The sequence below is a fragment of the Carcharodon carcharias genome, chromosome 10, assembly GCF_017639515.1.
Source record: "Carcharodon carcharias isolate sCarCar2 chromosome 10, sCarCar2.pri, whole genome shotgun sequence".
Lineage (NCBI taxonomy): Eukaryota > Metazoa > Chordata > Chondrichthyes > Lamniformes > Lamnidae > Carcharodon > Carcharodon carcharias.
In genome coordinates this window covers 80,969,379-80,985,029 of record NC_054476.1, presented here as the reverse complement: position 1 = coordinate 80,985,029, position 15,651 = coordinate 80,969,379, and the positions used below count along the sequence as shown (strand labels likewise).

At 43.7% G+C, this 15,651-nt stretch overlaps 1 protein-coding gene across 1 annotated transcript in view; it reads left to right on the top strand.

Moving 5' to 3' along the window:
• Positions 1–14,961, top strand: part of trim44 (tripartite motif containing 44) — a 126,620-nt gene extending 111,659 nt beyond the window's left edge. The window contains exon 5 of the mRNA XM_041197408.1: positions 12,088–14,961. Coding sequence (XP_041053342.1) covers positions 12,088–12,193 — 106 coding nt within the window. The 3' untranslated portion in view covers positions 12,194–14,961. The remainder of the gene's footprint in view (positions 1–12,087) is intronic.
• Positions 14,962–15,651: the final 690 nt, after the last annotated feature.

Sequence of the window (15,651 nt, the reverse complement as noted above, 5' to 3'; positions counted from 1 at the left end):
TTATGTTTAACCATACAAGCCTCCAGACCTCTCCGTGAAACACCAAACAACCTCTACAGCAGTAATGTCAGATCACATGTCAGCGGAACTCAGGCAGAGATGCTTCTGGAAGAAGCCTCATGCTTATCTATTCCTATACATGGTGGTATATAGTTAATGACCTTTTGGAAGTTCTTGGATGCCTTTTTTCCATCAGTATCTGTTAAACACACCCTTGGACCATTTATGACGATACTCCATGATGACAGCAGTGAACTTATCGAATAGCAAGGATCCCCAATAAAACTGTCAGTGTTTTTTTTATTCATTCATGGGATATGAGCATCGCTGCCCATCCCTAATTTTGCTTGAGAACTTTCAGAGGGCATTTAAGAGTCAAACACATTGCTGTGGTCTGGAGTCACATGTAGGCCAGACCAGGTAAGCACAGCAGATTTCCTTCTCTAAAGGGGCATTAGTGAACCAGAAGGGTTTTTGTGACAATCAACACTGGTTTCATGGTCATCATTAGACTTTTAATTCCAGATTTTCATTGGAAGCCTGATAAAGAATAGGTCAACACAATCCTCTATTCCATTGGCCGCAGCACAGACAACAGTTTAATAAGACAGGATGTTAATGAGCACACAGCAACCTATGAAGAGATCATTAAAGCATTCATTTGTACTTCAGCCTTTGAAGCAACACTATTATAGACTGGGTGAGGTTTAAGAGGCACACTCAGGAATCCAGTGAAAGTATTGACTTTTTCTATTAATGACCTGTATGGTTTAGCTGGTAATTATGAATATGGGGTATGGGGCTATAAAGGATGAACTCATCTGAGACTGTATTGCGGTGGGCATGCTTAATGACGCCTTATCTGATTTTCTGCCAACCAGGGAAGAGCTAACATTGCCCAAAGCAGTTCAATTAGTGAGGCAGGCTGAACTACAGAAGCAGGGCCAAGTTTTAATCCAGGGTGCTAGAGAAACATTGTGGAGTCAGACCACTGACTCGGTCCAGTGTCACCAATGCACCCACTAAAAAGCAGACCCAGAACAAAGGTCGCTGCCATTATCCAGCGCACCAATTATGGCATGAAAAATCTCCACTGGTGTGAAGGCTGTCTCGCCATAAACACAGAGTGTCATTCCTGAAGGAGGCAGGGCCATTTTAAAGTTTTATTCTGCTACAGAAAGCCTCCTACTCCAAAATTAAAAGGGAGACCAATCAGATCAAGTAGTATCCAGGAAAAAGAAGATACAGAGGCATGGGCACAAAAGTGTTAATAAGCCTTGCAACAGCAACAGATAGAGTGGTTTATCTGTCAGTAAATGAAGAGTATAATATCTGTAACAACCACTAACTTTTGCAATATAGAGATAGAACCAGATTGCAATGAAATTGTCAGAATGGAACTTGTCCAGCATTTGCTATTACAGATGTCAATATTTTGGTACTGATATTTTTGTAGCTTGTTTCTTTGATTCACATTTTTGAAACCATTTATGTACTGGTTCTCTTTGTAGAAGTGGTAGCAAACGTAATATTAGAGATTGAACAATGTATTTTTAATATAACACAAAATGGTTGCTTGGTGGACTGAGAGCTGGCTAGAGAGCGTTAGGTTGTGGACAGACATTGACCAGAAGAAAGAGAACACTCCCAGACATGTAGGAAGAAACAAGTCAAACTGTATCTACACACACAGAATCCTGGAACAAAGGACTATCCTAGCATGCATTGAATGCTGCAATCAGGAAGCAGCAGTTGTGATGACTCCATGGACCCATCATCTCACTGGGGAGCAACTTAGGCCAAAAGCCCTGTGCCAATGAGAAAGTGACATCACTGCAAGTGTAATATGCAGGTCTGACAGAAGGATATATGAACCGGATGTGCAGAAGACTTGTGGCTGCAGTCAGAAGAGGGTATAGTCTGGTCAGATATCAATGTAAGTTACAGAACAAGATGGCTCGACTACCTGATCTTGTCTGTCTCTCAAAAACCAAGCAACCGGATTGTCAGTATACATTAGCAGATGTTTGTATCGGTATTTTTTATATTGGTATCGATTTATGTGCTAAGGGATTTGGGTTAATAAAGGTGTTGCTTGTAACACAAGTAAAGTGTACATTGAGTCATTGGTATCCAGCGTAGACCTCCAAACCACAAGGGTTAAGTAGCTGATTCAGGGAAAGGAGTAGACAGATATTGGCGAACCAGGTAGGAGGTTGAAGATAAAGAAATGGTTATGAACACTATGGATGTTATTCTCCAAGTATGGAATGGAGAAATTAACTCTAAAGGAGAGGTGGGTGCAGGCAATCTTCAAGGGAGAGGATCTGGTGATCGAGGCAAATCAGTGGACTTAGGAATCCACGTGTAAACCTGTCTTCACCAAAGGCTTGTGACATACCAGCAGGACCATTTGACAAAACAACAGGGAATAGAGAAATTAAGGAAAATGGTGGAAGACAGGGATGCCGTTACCAATGGCTTGATGAAACAGTTAGAGGAGGAGAGACAGGGTAGGAAGGCCGAGGTCGAAAAACATGAGGCAGAAAAGGAAAAGTGGTGTAGTCGACTACAGGTCGTAGGAAGTCAGCGTGTGAATAATCAGAGACAGTGTGACTCATGGGCAGATGAAGAAGCGTTTCAAAGGCAGAGAGCAGAGGAAGCAGAGAGGCAGTGTGATTCTGCTGATTGGAAACAAGCCCCACAATTAGGTCAGGAATTTACAGTACCCTATATCCCCAACCAGTTGAGAGGGATGGCCGAGAAGGTTCCCAAACTTGAAATGGGAAAGAACCTGTATGGACATTTTCTTGAGATAGATCATTTGGCTGTTTTACATCGACTAGATGATGAGGAAAAGAGTAAGGTATTGTTGTTTACCTTAGGAAGTCGCCTTTTTGCCAGAGGGGAAGAGGGGGCAGGGAGATTGGGGAACTATGAAACCCCGCCCCCACCCCCAGGATGTTAGAGATGGTCAAACAGGGGACTACCAAAACACCGATCACCTACACAGACCAATTATGGGCTGAGTATGAGGCATCCCACAGGGGAGCCCCGAGAGATAGGCATCAGCTACAGAGAGAGCCGCTGAATCATTGGGGACTCTGAATGCTCACTCCACAACCTACTTGCAGGCAGCTTTTGAGGATTTTGATTCTGAACGACTAATAACACTGAGGCAGGAGTTTTGGGGAAAATGACCTTGAGGTTTGGGCGGCGACAGAAGGAAAAGAGTATGGGGGCAAACCCAAAGCCAAAAGGGAAGGAAACAGCCATGAAGTCGTAGAAACAGGAGGGGAAATTTAAAGACAGCAATCACGGCAGTCCCGAGTGCTAGAAGTGCGGGCAAAAGGGACATTTTAAAAGGGAATGTAAGAAATCACTTAAGGAGATGAAGCTCCAATGGAAAAGGAGAGGCTCAAATATCCTTGAAGAAATAAGGAATGAACCTGGAGAGGACATAAGGAGAGAGATGGCTGAATTAAGGGCGCAGTTGGGAAAGGTGCACTCCCATAAGGAGCTGCACTCATCCTGAGTACCTGTTCCCCTTCATTTATGACAAGTGGGGGAAGCTATGTGTAAATATGTTTGTAAGGGGGAATACTATTTGGTGGACCCTGAGTCCTGTCAGACAGTGATCCAATCACCCCTCTCGAGTGGGGTAGCTTTCCAAATAGAGGGAGTCACAGGCCACTCAGTGATGAGTGCAGTATCATAACCATTGGGTCTAAGGGTGGGGCCCCTGGAAACTCAATAGGAATTCATATTAGCTAAATGGAGTGAAGTGGGAAAGAGGGGGTGAGAAGCAAATTGGATGACTACGCTGTGTGGCAATATACATGGCCAATAACTGCTTGTGGGGAGGGGTCATGGTGGAATCATGAATACTGGTGACCCTGCCCAACAACGGAGGGGCAGTCTGGTGGCTGCTCTGAAATCATGTGACTTGCAAGAATTATTGATGAAGGTGCCGGAATTAGACCGGAGCCATATACAGCAAAATATGCCAGTGTGTACAAGGCACAAACACAATTGTGGGAGAATGCAGTGTAGGGAAATAGACGGGGACCCCATGAGTAAATCGCAAAAGAGGTGGAACAAGATTTAGTGACAAGGTCTTTAGTAGAACAAGAAGAACTATGCCCTGTCATCATCAATGTAAATTCACCCATATAGCCAATCAGAAATCAGATGGATCCGGTCAAGTGACGGTAGACTTAAACAAGAATATACTAGCCTGCACTCCCACAGTAGTCACAGTGGCAGACCTGATAGATTTTGGTCAATCCTGATCCGTAAGGAGGACCAGTATAAGTTTGCGTTTATTTTCAAGGGACAACAGTATATGTGGACTTGCCTGCCACAAGGATTCCACAACAGCCCCTCAATATTCCACCAATGCATGGCACAGGGTTTGGAAGGATTTAGTTCCCCAGACCAGCTTGTGCAATATGTGGATGATTTGTTGCTGTTCTCTGGAATGGAGAAACAGCACCTGAGTCCACTAATTGAGTTGTTACAACTACTGAGCAACATGGGTCTGAAAATAAACCCCAAAAAGGCACAGATAGGTCAGGAGGAAGTCTGATTTTTGCACCTTACTATACAGCCAGGCGAAAGTGCCATAGAGGAGGGAAAAAGGAAAGCCGGACAAGAACTTAAGCGGCCATGCGATGTTTCGAATTTGCGCTCATTTCAAGGATTCAGGGTATTGCCAAGAGCTTATAGAAGGGTATGCTGCCATACCAGCCGCCCTCCTGAGTCTGCCATGGAAGGGAATTGAGTGGGAATGGATGGAGGCATAGGAAAATGCCTTTATACAATTGAAGATGGATTTGCAAACTGCCCCCTGCCCTTGGGGCCATAAACCCCAAGAAAGATTTCACTCAAGGGATGGCCTCCACAGACTTGAGCATGAGTGCAGTCCTACTGCAGGAAGTACACAGACAGTCTAGGCAAGTGATGTATACCTCCAGGGTACTGTCAAATGTCAAAAAGGCATGCTCGACCTGTGAGTGACACCTGCTGGCCACTTTCTGGGCCCTGCAACACTTCACGGTGTATACAGGTATCCAAAACATCACCTTAACTACCCACCATACCCCAATTAGGTTACTTTTAGAAGGAAGAATTAAGGATGGGACCGTCAGTAGTGCGGGGGTGGCGAGGTGAACCCTGTTATTGAATGGGATGAACCTGAAAGTGAAACCACTGGCAGAACCCAAGTTGGCGGGAAATATGGACGATGAAGGGGAGACCCATATTTGCACAGTAGGAGATATTTGGGACACTGAAGGGGGCATGCATGTGGGTATACATCGCGAGGGAAGGGATGTGCATGTGTATAGGCCTAGCTTGGTGGCAGAGGGAGAGAGGAGGACTGGTTGTGGGATTTATGACCCCAATGGAGGGGTTGAATTGGTTTTGAAATTACTATTTACCATAAGCAGGTCAAGTTGGCAACAGTAACATATGTGGTCACCCACCCCCAAGAGTTTCCAATGTCGTATACCATTTGTTCGGATTCAATGTTCACCTATTACTCCTGCACAGCTATCTGGACCAGGAGAGCTTTTATCTCCGCAGAAGGGAAGCCTCTGGTCACTGCACACATGTTGAGAACAATAGTGCAAGTGGTGAACAAGGATCCAGAACATCAATATTATACCCACAAGGTAAAGGCCCACTCGAAACCAGAAATTGGGTGGCAAGATGTAGTAATTATAGTTTTGATAAACATAGGACTGTAGCTTTAAGAATAATCCTGTGTTGTAAGATCACATGATCTGTGTAAACCAATGAGTTAGCAGCGCAGGGAACCTCCAGGGGAGAGTTCTTGTTTTGTTATAGAGTTTGATGCACACATGTAGCTGCTGCTGCTGTTTTGTAAATAAAGTTTAATGCGCCCACCAAGAAAAATTGCTGGCAAACTCAACTCTATAACAAACTGGCGATGAGGATAAATCAGATCTGGCACTGTCCCTCACCCAGCAATGATGAATATCTAAGATAATTAAGAAGAAAGGAAGATGTACTCATCCGAGATGCCACAATTTGGCAGAATCGATCCCTTTGAGCCAGCCGCGGATGACTGGCCTCAATATATAAAATGTCTTGCATTTTACTTTCAAGCCAATGAAATGACAGGGGAGAAAAAGAGGAGAGCGACTCTCCTGAGTATTTGTGGGAGCAAGACCTATGGTTCAATTCGAAGCTTGACGGCCCCTGTGCCCCAGATTCAAAGACTTTCAGTGAATTAGTTGATCTTGTTAAGGGACATTTTCAACCCAAGCCCTCAGTCACAATGCAGAGGCTCAGGTTCAATTCATGGAATCGAGACCCTGGATAGACCATTGCTACCTACATGGCAAAATTAAAATAACTAACATAATATAGTGATTTTGGTGAAACCCTGAAAGACATGCTCAGGGATTGTTTAGCATGTGGCATGCAGGAGGATGCCAGGAAGATCACTGGCTGAAGAGAATCTTGATTTTAAGACAGCGTTAGAGATAGCGCTTGCGATGGAAAGCAGTGAAAGGGATTCACAAGCGATTCAAAGGGGGCAAAATGGCACCGTTCTCCTAGTTGGGCGGGAACAGTCAACTGAAAGTGGCACAAAAAGCCAGGACTCTGTTGCAAAGTGGGAAACAGCCCCCGCCCCCAACCGAAAACAGAAGAAATAGCAACAAAGTCAAAAACTAATTTTTTTCGATGTGGAAACAATCATACTCCTAATGATTGGCAATTTAAAAAGGTAGAGTGTTATTTTGTCACAGAAGTGGACACATATTGAAACATTGCAAAGCGAGATTTAAATAGGCTTCCAGGCAACAATCGAGATCCAATGAATTATATAGATGGAAGAACCAGAAACAACCAACTCCGAAGAAGGGTCATACGGACTTGAAGGGTTAACTCTGTTTCTCAATCCACAGATGCTGCTAGACTTGCTGAGTTTTTCCAGCATTTTCTGTTTTTGTTTCAGACTTCCAGCAACTGCAGTATTTTGCTTTTATCAATTCTGACATTTATTCCTTATCCAACATGAAAGTTGGGAAGACAGAGCCAATTATTTTCACAGTACAAGTCAATGGTAAACCCTTAAAAATGGAAGTAGACATGGGTGCTTCTACCACTGTAATTGGAGAACATATCTAAATAAAGGTGATCAACAATTAAATTTTGAACAAACATCTGCCAAGTTGAAAGCGTACACAGGCGAAGAAATCCAGGTAAAAGGTATCACTAGAGTACCTGTTTATCATAGACACCAATTGGCACAGCTACCAGTGATGGTGGTAGAAGGTGAAGGACCAAGCCTTCTAGGCCGTGATTGATTGAGAGAGGTTAAATTAAACTGGTCTGAATTCTTCCAGTCGCGAGCAGGGGGACTGCCAGAGCTGCTAAACAAATATGACACCGTCTTCAAGGATGAACTGGGAAAAATCAAGGCATACAGGCCAAGGTTTACATGGACCCAGAAGCAACTTCTCACTTCTTGAAAGCAAGACTGGTGCCATATGCTCCGAGAGAGAAGGTTGACACTGAGTTGAACTGGCTGGAGAGTCTGGGTGTCATAGAAGCGGTTCAGTTCTCAGAATGGGCAGCACCCTTGTCCAGACCAGACCGTCCAGATCTGTGGGGACTATAAACTAACAGTCAACAAAGCAGCCAAACTGGACAGGTACCCTATTCCCAAGATCAAAGACCTCTATGCCAAACTAGCAGGAAGGACAAGGTATACAAAGCTTGACATGAGTCACGCATATCAGCAACTGGAACTGGATGATGTATCGCGAGAATTTGTGATCATAAATACCCACAATGAGTTATATCAATACACACACCTGCCCTTCAGTGTTTCCTGGGCCTATGTCATTTTTCAAAGGACAATAGAGAGCTTGCTACAAGGACTACCTCAAGTTGTGGTCTACCTGGATGATGTACAAATAACTGGATTCACGGAAAAGGAACACTTGGCTAATCTAGAGGAAGTCCTGAAATGATTTTTAGAAGCAGGAGTGTGCCTAAAGAAAGAAAAATGCACTTTTCAGGCAAATTAAGTCATTTATTTGGGCCACCGGGTAGATGCCCAAAGGTTGCACCCTGCTGAAGAGAAGGTTAAAGCAATCAGAGAGGCACCTGCACCTATGAACGTCCTTGAATCTAAATCATTTTTAGGGATGGTAAATTATTACGGCCAATTTCTATCAAATTTATCAATGGTTCTAGCCCCTCTACATTCACTGCTAAAAAAAAACCTGTGTTGGATTTGGGAGTCACCCCAAGAAGAAGTCTTCATGAAAGTAAAACAGCTCTTGCACTTTTCAAATTTGTTAGTGCACTATGACCCAACAAAGGAATTGGTGCTAACCTGCGATGCATCCCCCTATGGAGTGAGAGTGGTACTATCTCACTAGACAGATGACGGTACAGAGAGGCCGATAGGCTATGTATCCAGAACACTTCATGCTGAAAAAGGATATTCTTAGGTCGAAAAGGAAGATCTGTTGATTGTTTTTGGTGAAAAAAATTCCACCGATACGTGAATGGGTGACATTTCACGATAGTATCAGACCACAGGTCACTCTTGGGTCTGTTTAGTGAGGAAAAGGCTATACCTCCCATAGCTTCTGCACAAATTCAAAGATGGGCCCAATTTTAGCGGCATATGGATACGTCTTTGTGCATAGACCAGGGATTCATAGAGCAAATGCCGATAACTTAAGTCGCCTTCCTTTGCAAGAGAACAACGACCACATCCCAGTTCCACAAGAGCTCCACAAGTGATGAATTTCCTGTATTCCTCACCAGTCTGTGCCAGGCAGGTAAGAAACTGAATGAATCATGATCCAATCCTGTCTCGAGTGAGAGATCAAGTGTTACATGGTTGGTCCCCGGAACCAATCTCTGATGAATTGAAGCCATTTTTCAACCGAAGACACGAGATGAGCAGTCAAGATGGTATTCCATTATGGGGTGCATGAATAGTAGTTCCTTCACAAGGAAAGGAACCACTCTTAGTAGAGCTACACAGTGCCCATCCAGGGATCTCATGAATGGAGACGATAGCGCAAAGTTATCTTTGGTGGCCGGAGGTGGGCGGCACTATTGAGAAGGCGGTAAAACATTGTGTGCAAAACCAACAGCTACAAAAGTTGCCAGTGGCAGCCCCATTACATCCATGGGAGTGGCCTGGTAGACCCTGGGTGAGATTGCACATTGATTACATCAGTCCCTTCCTTGGAACCATGTTTCTACTGATTATAGATGTTCATTCCAAGTAGTTAGACATTTATGAGGTAAAGTCCCCAACATCAGGTGCCAATATAGAAAAACTACACCAAAGTTCACCATCCATGGATCGCCAGAGGTAATCGTCTCAGACAATGGTACTGCATTTACGAGCGCTGAGTTTCAACGATTTGTCAGCCTCAATGGTATCAACCATGTGAAGACTGCACTGTACCAACTGTCATCAAATGGACTGGCAGAAAGAGCAGTACAAACTTTTAAGGCGGGAATGAAAAAGTTAATAGGTGAGTTGTTGGAAACTAGACTTACCCGTTTCCTATTTCACTACAGAACAACCCCTCACATTACGACAGGAGTAACGCCTGCAGAATTATTGATGGGGCACTGTCTTCACACGAGAGTAAGCCTAATATTTCCCAATTTGGAAGGGAAGGTGGAGTAAAGTCAAGGGAACCAAAAAGTGACTCATGATTTGCATAGTCGTGAGCGACAATTTACTGTTGGAGAAGCAGTATATGTAATGAATTTCAGTGGAGGACAAAAGTGGTTACTGGTAAAGTGAGTTCTGTGACCGGACTATTGCTATACCATGTGGAAGTGGAGGGCCAGATCACCCGTTAGCAAGCAGATCATTTAAGAAAAAGGGAGGTACCCCAACAAAATGATGTTCCACCTGTAACCATTGCTGAACCTGTGTTTCCTGTTGAAGTTACTCAACCAAGGATAGATATGCCCTATGTCTCTGTTGGACTGGAAGATACTGAACTGTCTGTGCTTAATGAGGTATCTGATATTAATTCAGTTCCAGAGAATGTGGTTCCTGAGGAAGAATCTGAAGCCGTGGAGCTATGACATTCCCCACGGATCAGGAAACCACCTGAAAGACTAAACTTGTAATTTCATGACCTGTGTAAATATTGTAATGTCATGAGATAAATGTCCTTGTAAATACAAAACATACAGAAAAGTCAAAGAGAGAGGAATGTAGTAATTATAGTTTTGATAAATGTAGGACTGTAGCTTTAAGAATAATCCTGTGTTGTAAGATCACATGATCTGTGTAAACCAATGAGTTAACAGCGCAGGGAACCTCTAGGGGAGAGTACTTCTTTAGTTTGTTGCACACATGTAGCTGCTGCTGCTGTCTTGCAAATAAAGTTAAATGTATCCACCAAGAAAAGTTGCCTGGAAAATCAACTCTATAACAGAAGTCAACAAAAGAGCAGATGGGTTGGCAAAGGAAGGGGCAGGAAAAGGTAATCCTTGGGACCCTTATGAATGACGAATTGTGACAGCTATTACAGGTAAAACAGTACCAGTTTCTGTGTCGCTGCCACCTGACTTAAAGGAGGTACCGTATAAAGACCCGACCATTAAGGCAGTAATTCAGGCCAAGGAGAAAGGGGAAGAACTGGAAGGGCCATGGCAAGCAAGTGATATAGTGGTTAGAGAGGGAATGTTGTTTAAGGATGACAAGTGGGTAGTATCAGAAGGATATTGGCAGGAAATAATGCAACTAGCACACGAGCAAGATGCCCAGGAAATGAAGGTACCTGGGAAAGAATAAAACAGGGCGATTGTGGCCGGGAATGAGACAAGACGTAGGGGATTATGGGAAAGAGGATTACGGGAAAGGCTGTCTGGTGTGCCTGGCGAACAATCCAGACCCCAGAAAAAGAAGGCCAAGTTAGGAATGACCCCAAAAGGTGGAGGGATCATGGCGGTCAATCCAGATTGATTTTATTGCACCCTTACCCACCACAAAAAAGGGGACTAAGAACTGTTTGGTATTAATGGATAGCTTCACAAAGTGGGTGGAAGCATTTCCATGTAAGTCAGCCACAGCTTTGTGGACTACCAGGACCTAAGTGAAGGAAGCACTTTCTCATTGGGGACTGCCAGACATAGTGGAATCCGACCAGGGAGCCATGTTATGGAGTAAGTAATGCAAGCAACCCTGAAATTACTGGGGATAGAGGGAAAATGGCATGTGTCCTATAACCCCCGTCATCAGGGATAGTTGAGAGGATGAATCAAACCATTAAAACAGCTTTAAGGAAAGAACTAAAGGGTTGATCTCTAAGGTAGATGAAGTATTACCCCTGGTTCTAATGAACATCCAAGGTCAGAAGTCAAAGGGGATCGGGTATTCCCCGTATGAATTGGTAACAGGCAGATCTGTGAAATCGACAAACCACGAATTTATCCCCACCCTGTGTGAACAACAGATACAGGACGTGACTAAACATAAGTTCACCCGAGACCTGTGGGATCAGTTGCAACTGCTGCATGAAAAGGCAGCAAACAACATTGGGAAGTGGCACGGTCAGAACAAATTGCTCTTGATGCCTGGGAAACCTCAAGAATGGTATGTGGGAGACCAGGTAATGGTTCGAAATGACGCGAGGGTGGGGGTGTTTGAACCACTGTACAAAGGCCCTTACAATATTATGGACATAGCAAGTCCGATGGTGTATACCATTCAGTTACTCAAAAGGGTTAAATGGTTCCATATTGATCAAATGCACCCACCACGGATATTCCTCAGGGAAAGGCTGATGTGGCCTCCTTAGAGGGAATGGTGTTACTGTGTTTTTGGGATGATATAAATCGCCCATGGCAAGCAGATGGCAGCAGGACAGGGAGGAGAAGAGTAACATTCAAATCAAGCCCCTACTGGGACCCTAGAAGAAAACTAAGGCAACCTGATCTTGCACATTTCTAACTGTGTGCCTGTGATCCGAGAAGGCACTCAGAGCAGTATACATTTGTTACTTATGTCTTACAGGGACCAGGACTGAAAAATCTGTATGTGCTTGCTGTTCACAGAATGATCGACTTGAGGGTACTGTTACTCGCTGCAGCCCACGGACTGTGCTACGGGTACTCAGAATCAAACGCATCAACATGGACACAGACGATTCCCCGCGTCTGATATATTCCGCGACAAAACACGATCCATGCAAACAAGGATACCTGAATGCACCAGAGGGAGTGCAGATATGTATGAGCTGCACCACGTTGTCCCAATTGCATGGATGGCACCAGTGTGCCAAAGAGTGCGTGGCTGTTCTGTGTGTCATGAGAGGTCATAACATCCAACATCCTACAGGTAGCCAACAGGCTCAGACCTGTCCTGACCCAATGTGAGATACATTGGAGGGTTTATTCCGAATTAACTCACATGGGTAGTGTGCTAGGATAAGAAGCCCACAACTATTACTCAACCAGGCCCCCAAGCATCAACACCATCCCCGCAGAACTGAAATGTCCCCAAACATCACCAGGACCAGACAATGGTCTGACCCTTGTAAAGGATGATCAAGTTTTCTATGACAATGGTACCGTTGTTATTGAATGTATCAGACATTAGCACCCTCTTAGTGTTCAACCAAGACACAAAAATTACACTCAGACCAGTTGAGGTGAGTGCTAAAAAAGGCAGCCCAATTTAATGGTGGGAAGAAACATAAAATCTACCCTCAGAAAGGAGAGTGAAGAAAGCATAGTTAGTGTAGTAAACGATGCTGCCATGATATTTAACACAGGGACATCTGTGGTAAATTCAATTGATTTGACTTCATTGGACAGGAAGATCCACAAACTGAGTAAACAATTTAAGGAAATACTCAAACAAGAGCAAGAGGTCCAGGGCAGGCAGCTCCGCACTAACCAAGATCTGACTCAAGTGGTTCAGGGCTTGGCTACTCCATTGGAAAGTCACACTAAGACCATTAATGAGTTAAATAAAGAGGGAGATAATGCCTCGAACCGAGCATCTCAAAATGATTTCTGTACCACCAATGGGTCCTGGGTGCTTGAATAGACTAGGAGGCAGCTGCAGGATGGCATGCTACCAACCAGGAAAATGGGATTTGATACCAGGTCAGGGGTTTAGTTTGTGTGTACTGCACAAATACTGAATGTGTTGTGTGGAATGGAATGTTAATTTGTATGGTCTTAGTTATTACAGTGTTGACAGACTCAACCCCCGAGAGAACATCATACAGAGTAGAAAACAAGGTATTATAATGGAAGATTATTATACACGATACCATAATGTAGCACCTTATGCAGTCAAGATAGGAGAGAACATGTTTGGTATGGCCTTAGAGGGATGTACGATAGGGTCATCAATGGTAGCATGTCCACAATCAATCTACATGACGGAGGAAGCCAAATGTGGGTTCAAAGCCACAGCTAAATGTGCCATGGAGACCATACTGGCTAGAATGGAACAGACACAAGTGGCATACATAGGACAAGGGAGATATAGCATTACCACCTCCAGCCAGGAATTTTAGTTTGGGAGTCACATTCCCACTGAACAATCACACTCTGTGCTTGCACCCACAAATCCTAGCCTGGGCGTGGGAGGTAGAATTGTTGGATATCTATAAGCATGAAGCAGCTTATATACAGGTGGAGGGGAATATAAAAGATAACGGCACAATATGTCACCCAATTCTTTTATCCGATACACTCATTACCCGAGCACCTAATGGCCGGAAAGAGCTTGAGAGGGTACACAGGACATATTGCAACAGACAAAGACATTGATCGGATAGATGACACCACACGATGGGAACACATTTGGGATGGAGTCTTAACATTCAGATACATCGATGGATTTGAATATTCTCGCATGGTCTAGTGGTAGTACAGTTGTTAATTGTTGTGCAATTGTTGTGGGAGGCCTGTACCAGACAGAGGAAGCGTCATTGGGAGGAATGGCTAAAGAGATAGCCAAATATTTTACCAAAGTTCCAGGAAAATGGAAATTGATGGAAAGTACATCACAGTGACCATAAAATGGGATGTAATGCACTTAACGGTGGATGCCTGTGGGCATAAAAGTGTTAATAAGCCTGGCAACAGCAACCTATACATTGCTGTTACACAACAGATAGCGTGGTTTAGTTGCCAGTAAATGAAGAGAATAATATCTGTAACTTAACCACTGACTTTTGCAATATAGAGAGAGAACAAGATTATGATGAAATTGTCAGAATGGAACTTGCCCAGCATTTGCTATTGATGCTTTTGTAGTTTGTTTCTTTGATTCACATTTTTTAAACAATTTATGGACTGGTTTTCTTTGTAGAAGTCATACAAAATGCAGTCTAAGAGATTGAACAATGTATTTTTAACATAACACAAAATGGTTGCTTGGTGGATTGAGAGCTGACGGGAGAGGATCAGGTTGTGGACAAACAATGACCAGAAAAAAAGAGAACACTCCCAGACATGTAGGACAAAACGAGCCATACTGCACCTACACACACAGAAACCTGGATCAAAGGACAACCCCAGTGTGGTTTGAATGCTACAACCAGGCTGCAGGCAGTTGTGATGACCCCAACTACCCATCATCTCACCGGGTGGGTAACTTGAGGCTAAAGCACTGTACCAATGAGAAAATGACATCACTGCAAATATAGTATGCAGGTTCAACAGCAGGGTATGAGAACCGGATGTGCAGGAGACTCGTGGCTGCAGTCTGAAGAGGGAATAGCCTGGTCAACTATCAACATCAGTTACAGAATAGGATAGTTCAACCAACCAATCTTGTCTGTCTCTCAAGAAACCAAGTAACCGGATTGTGAGCATACATTAGAAGATATTTGTATCAGTATTTTTTATATTGGGATCGATTTATATGCAAAAGGATTTGGGTTAATAAAGGTGTTGCTTGTAATGCAAGTAAAGTGTACATTGAGTCTTTGCTATCCAGAGTAGACCTCCGAAACACAAGGGTTAAGTAGCTGATCCAGGGTAGGAAATTGCCTACAGAGGAATATTCTTGGGGGACATTGCAAAGTCCAAGGGGATCTTTTGGAGTGCAAATATCATAGTCAATGGCCACAAAACCAATTTTAAGTTGGACACAGAAGCAAGAGTGTCCATTCTTTCTGATACAAAACAATGTCTGAAACCTGAATTCCTCATACAATCTACCATTTACTTTCATGGTCCACGGGGCACTACACTTAAGATGCAAGAGCAGATGACTACACCCTTCATTATAAGGAAAGAGAAATTACAGGAATTCTTTGTAAACCAAAATCAGGACTGTTCATTACTGAGCCGAAGAACCTGCTCAGATTTGCGACTTATTTACAAGGTGGAAGAGCTGAACAACCAGGAGAAACAGGATAAATTCAAGAGGGAATTTCGGTAACTATTCACAGGTTTGGGGAAGGTCCAAACAGCTTATCATATTACCTTAAAGCCAGATGCCAAGCCAGTGTGTTTGTTCACTGCACTAAAAGTCCGACACCCACTCGAGAAAAAGGTGAGGCGAGAGTTTGACTCCATGCTACACCAGGGGGTGAAATCGCTATAACACAACCCACTTCTTGGTGCTGAGGTATGGTGCCTGTACCCAAGCTC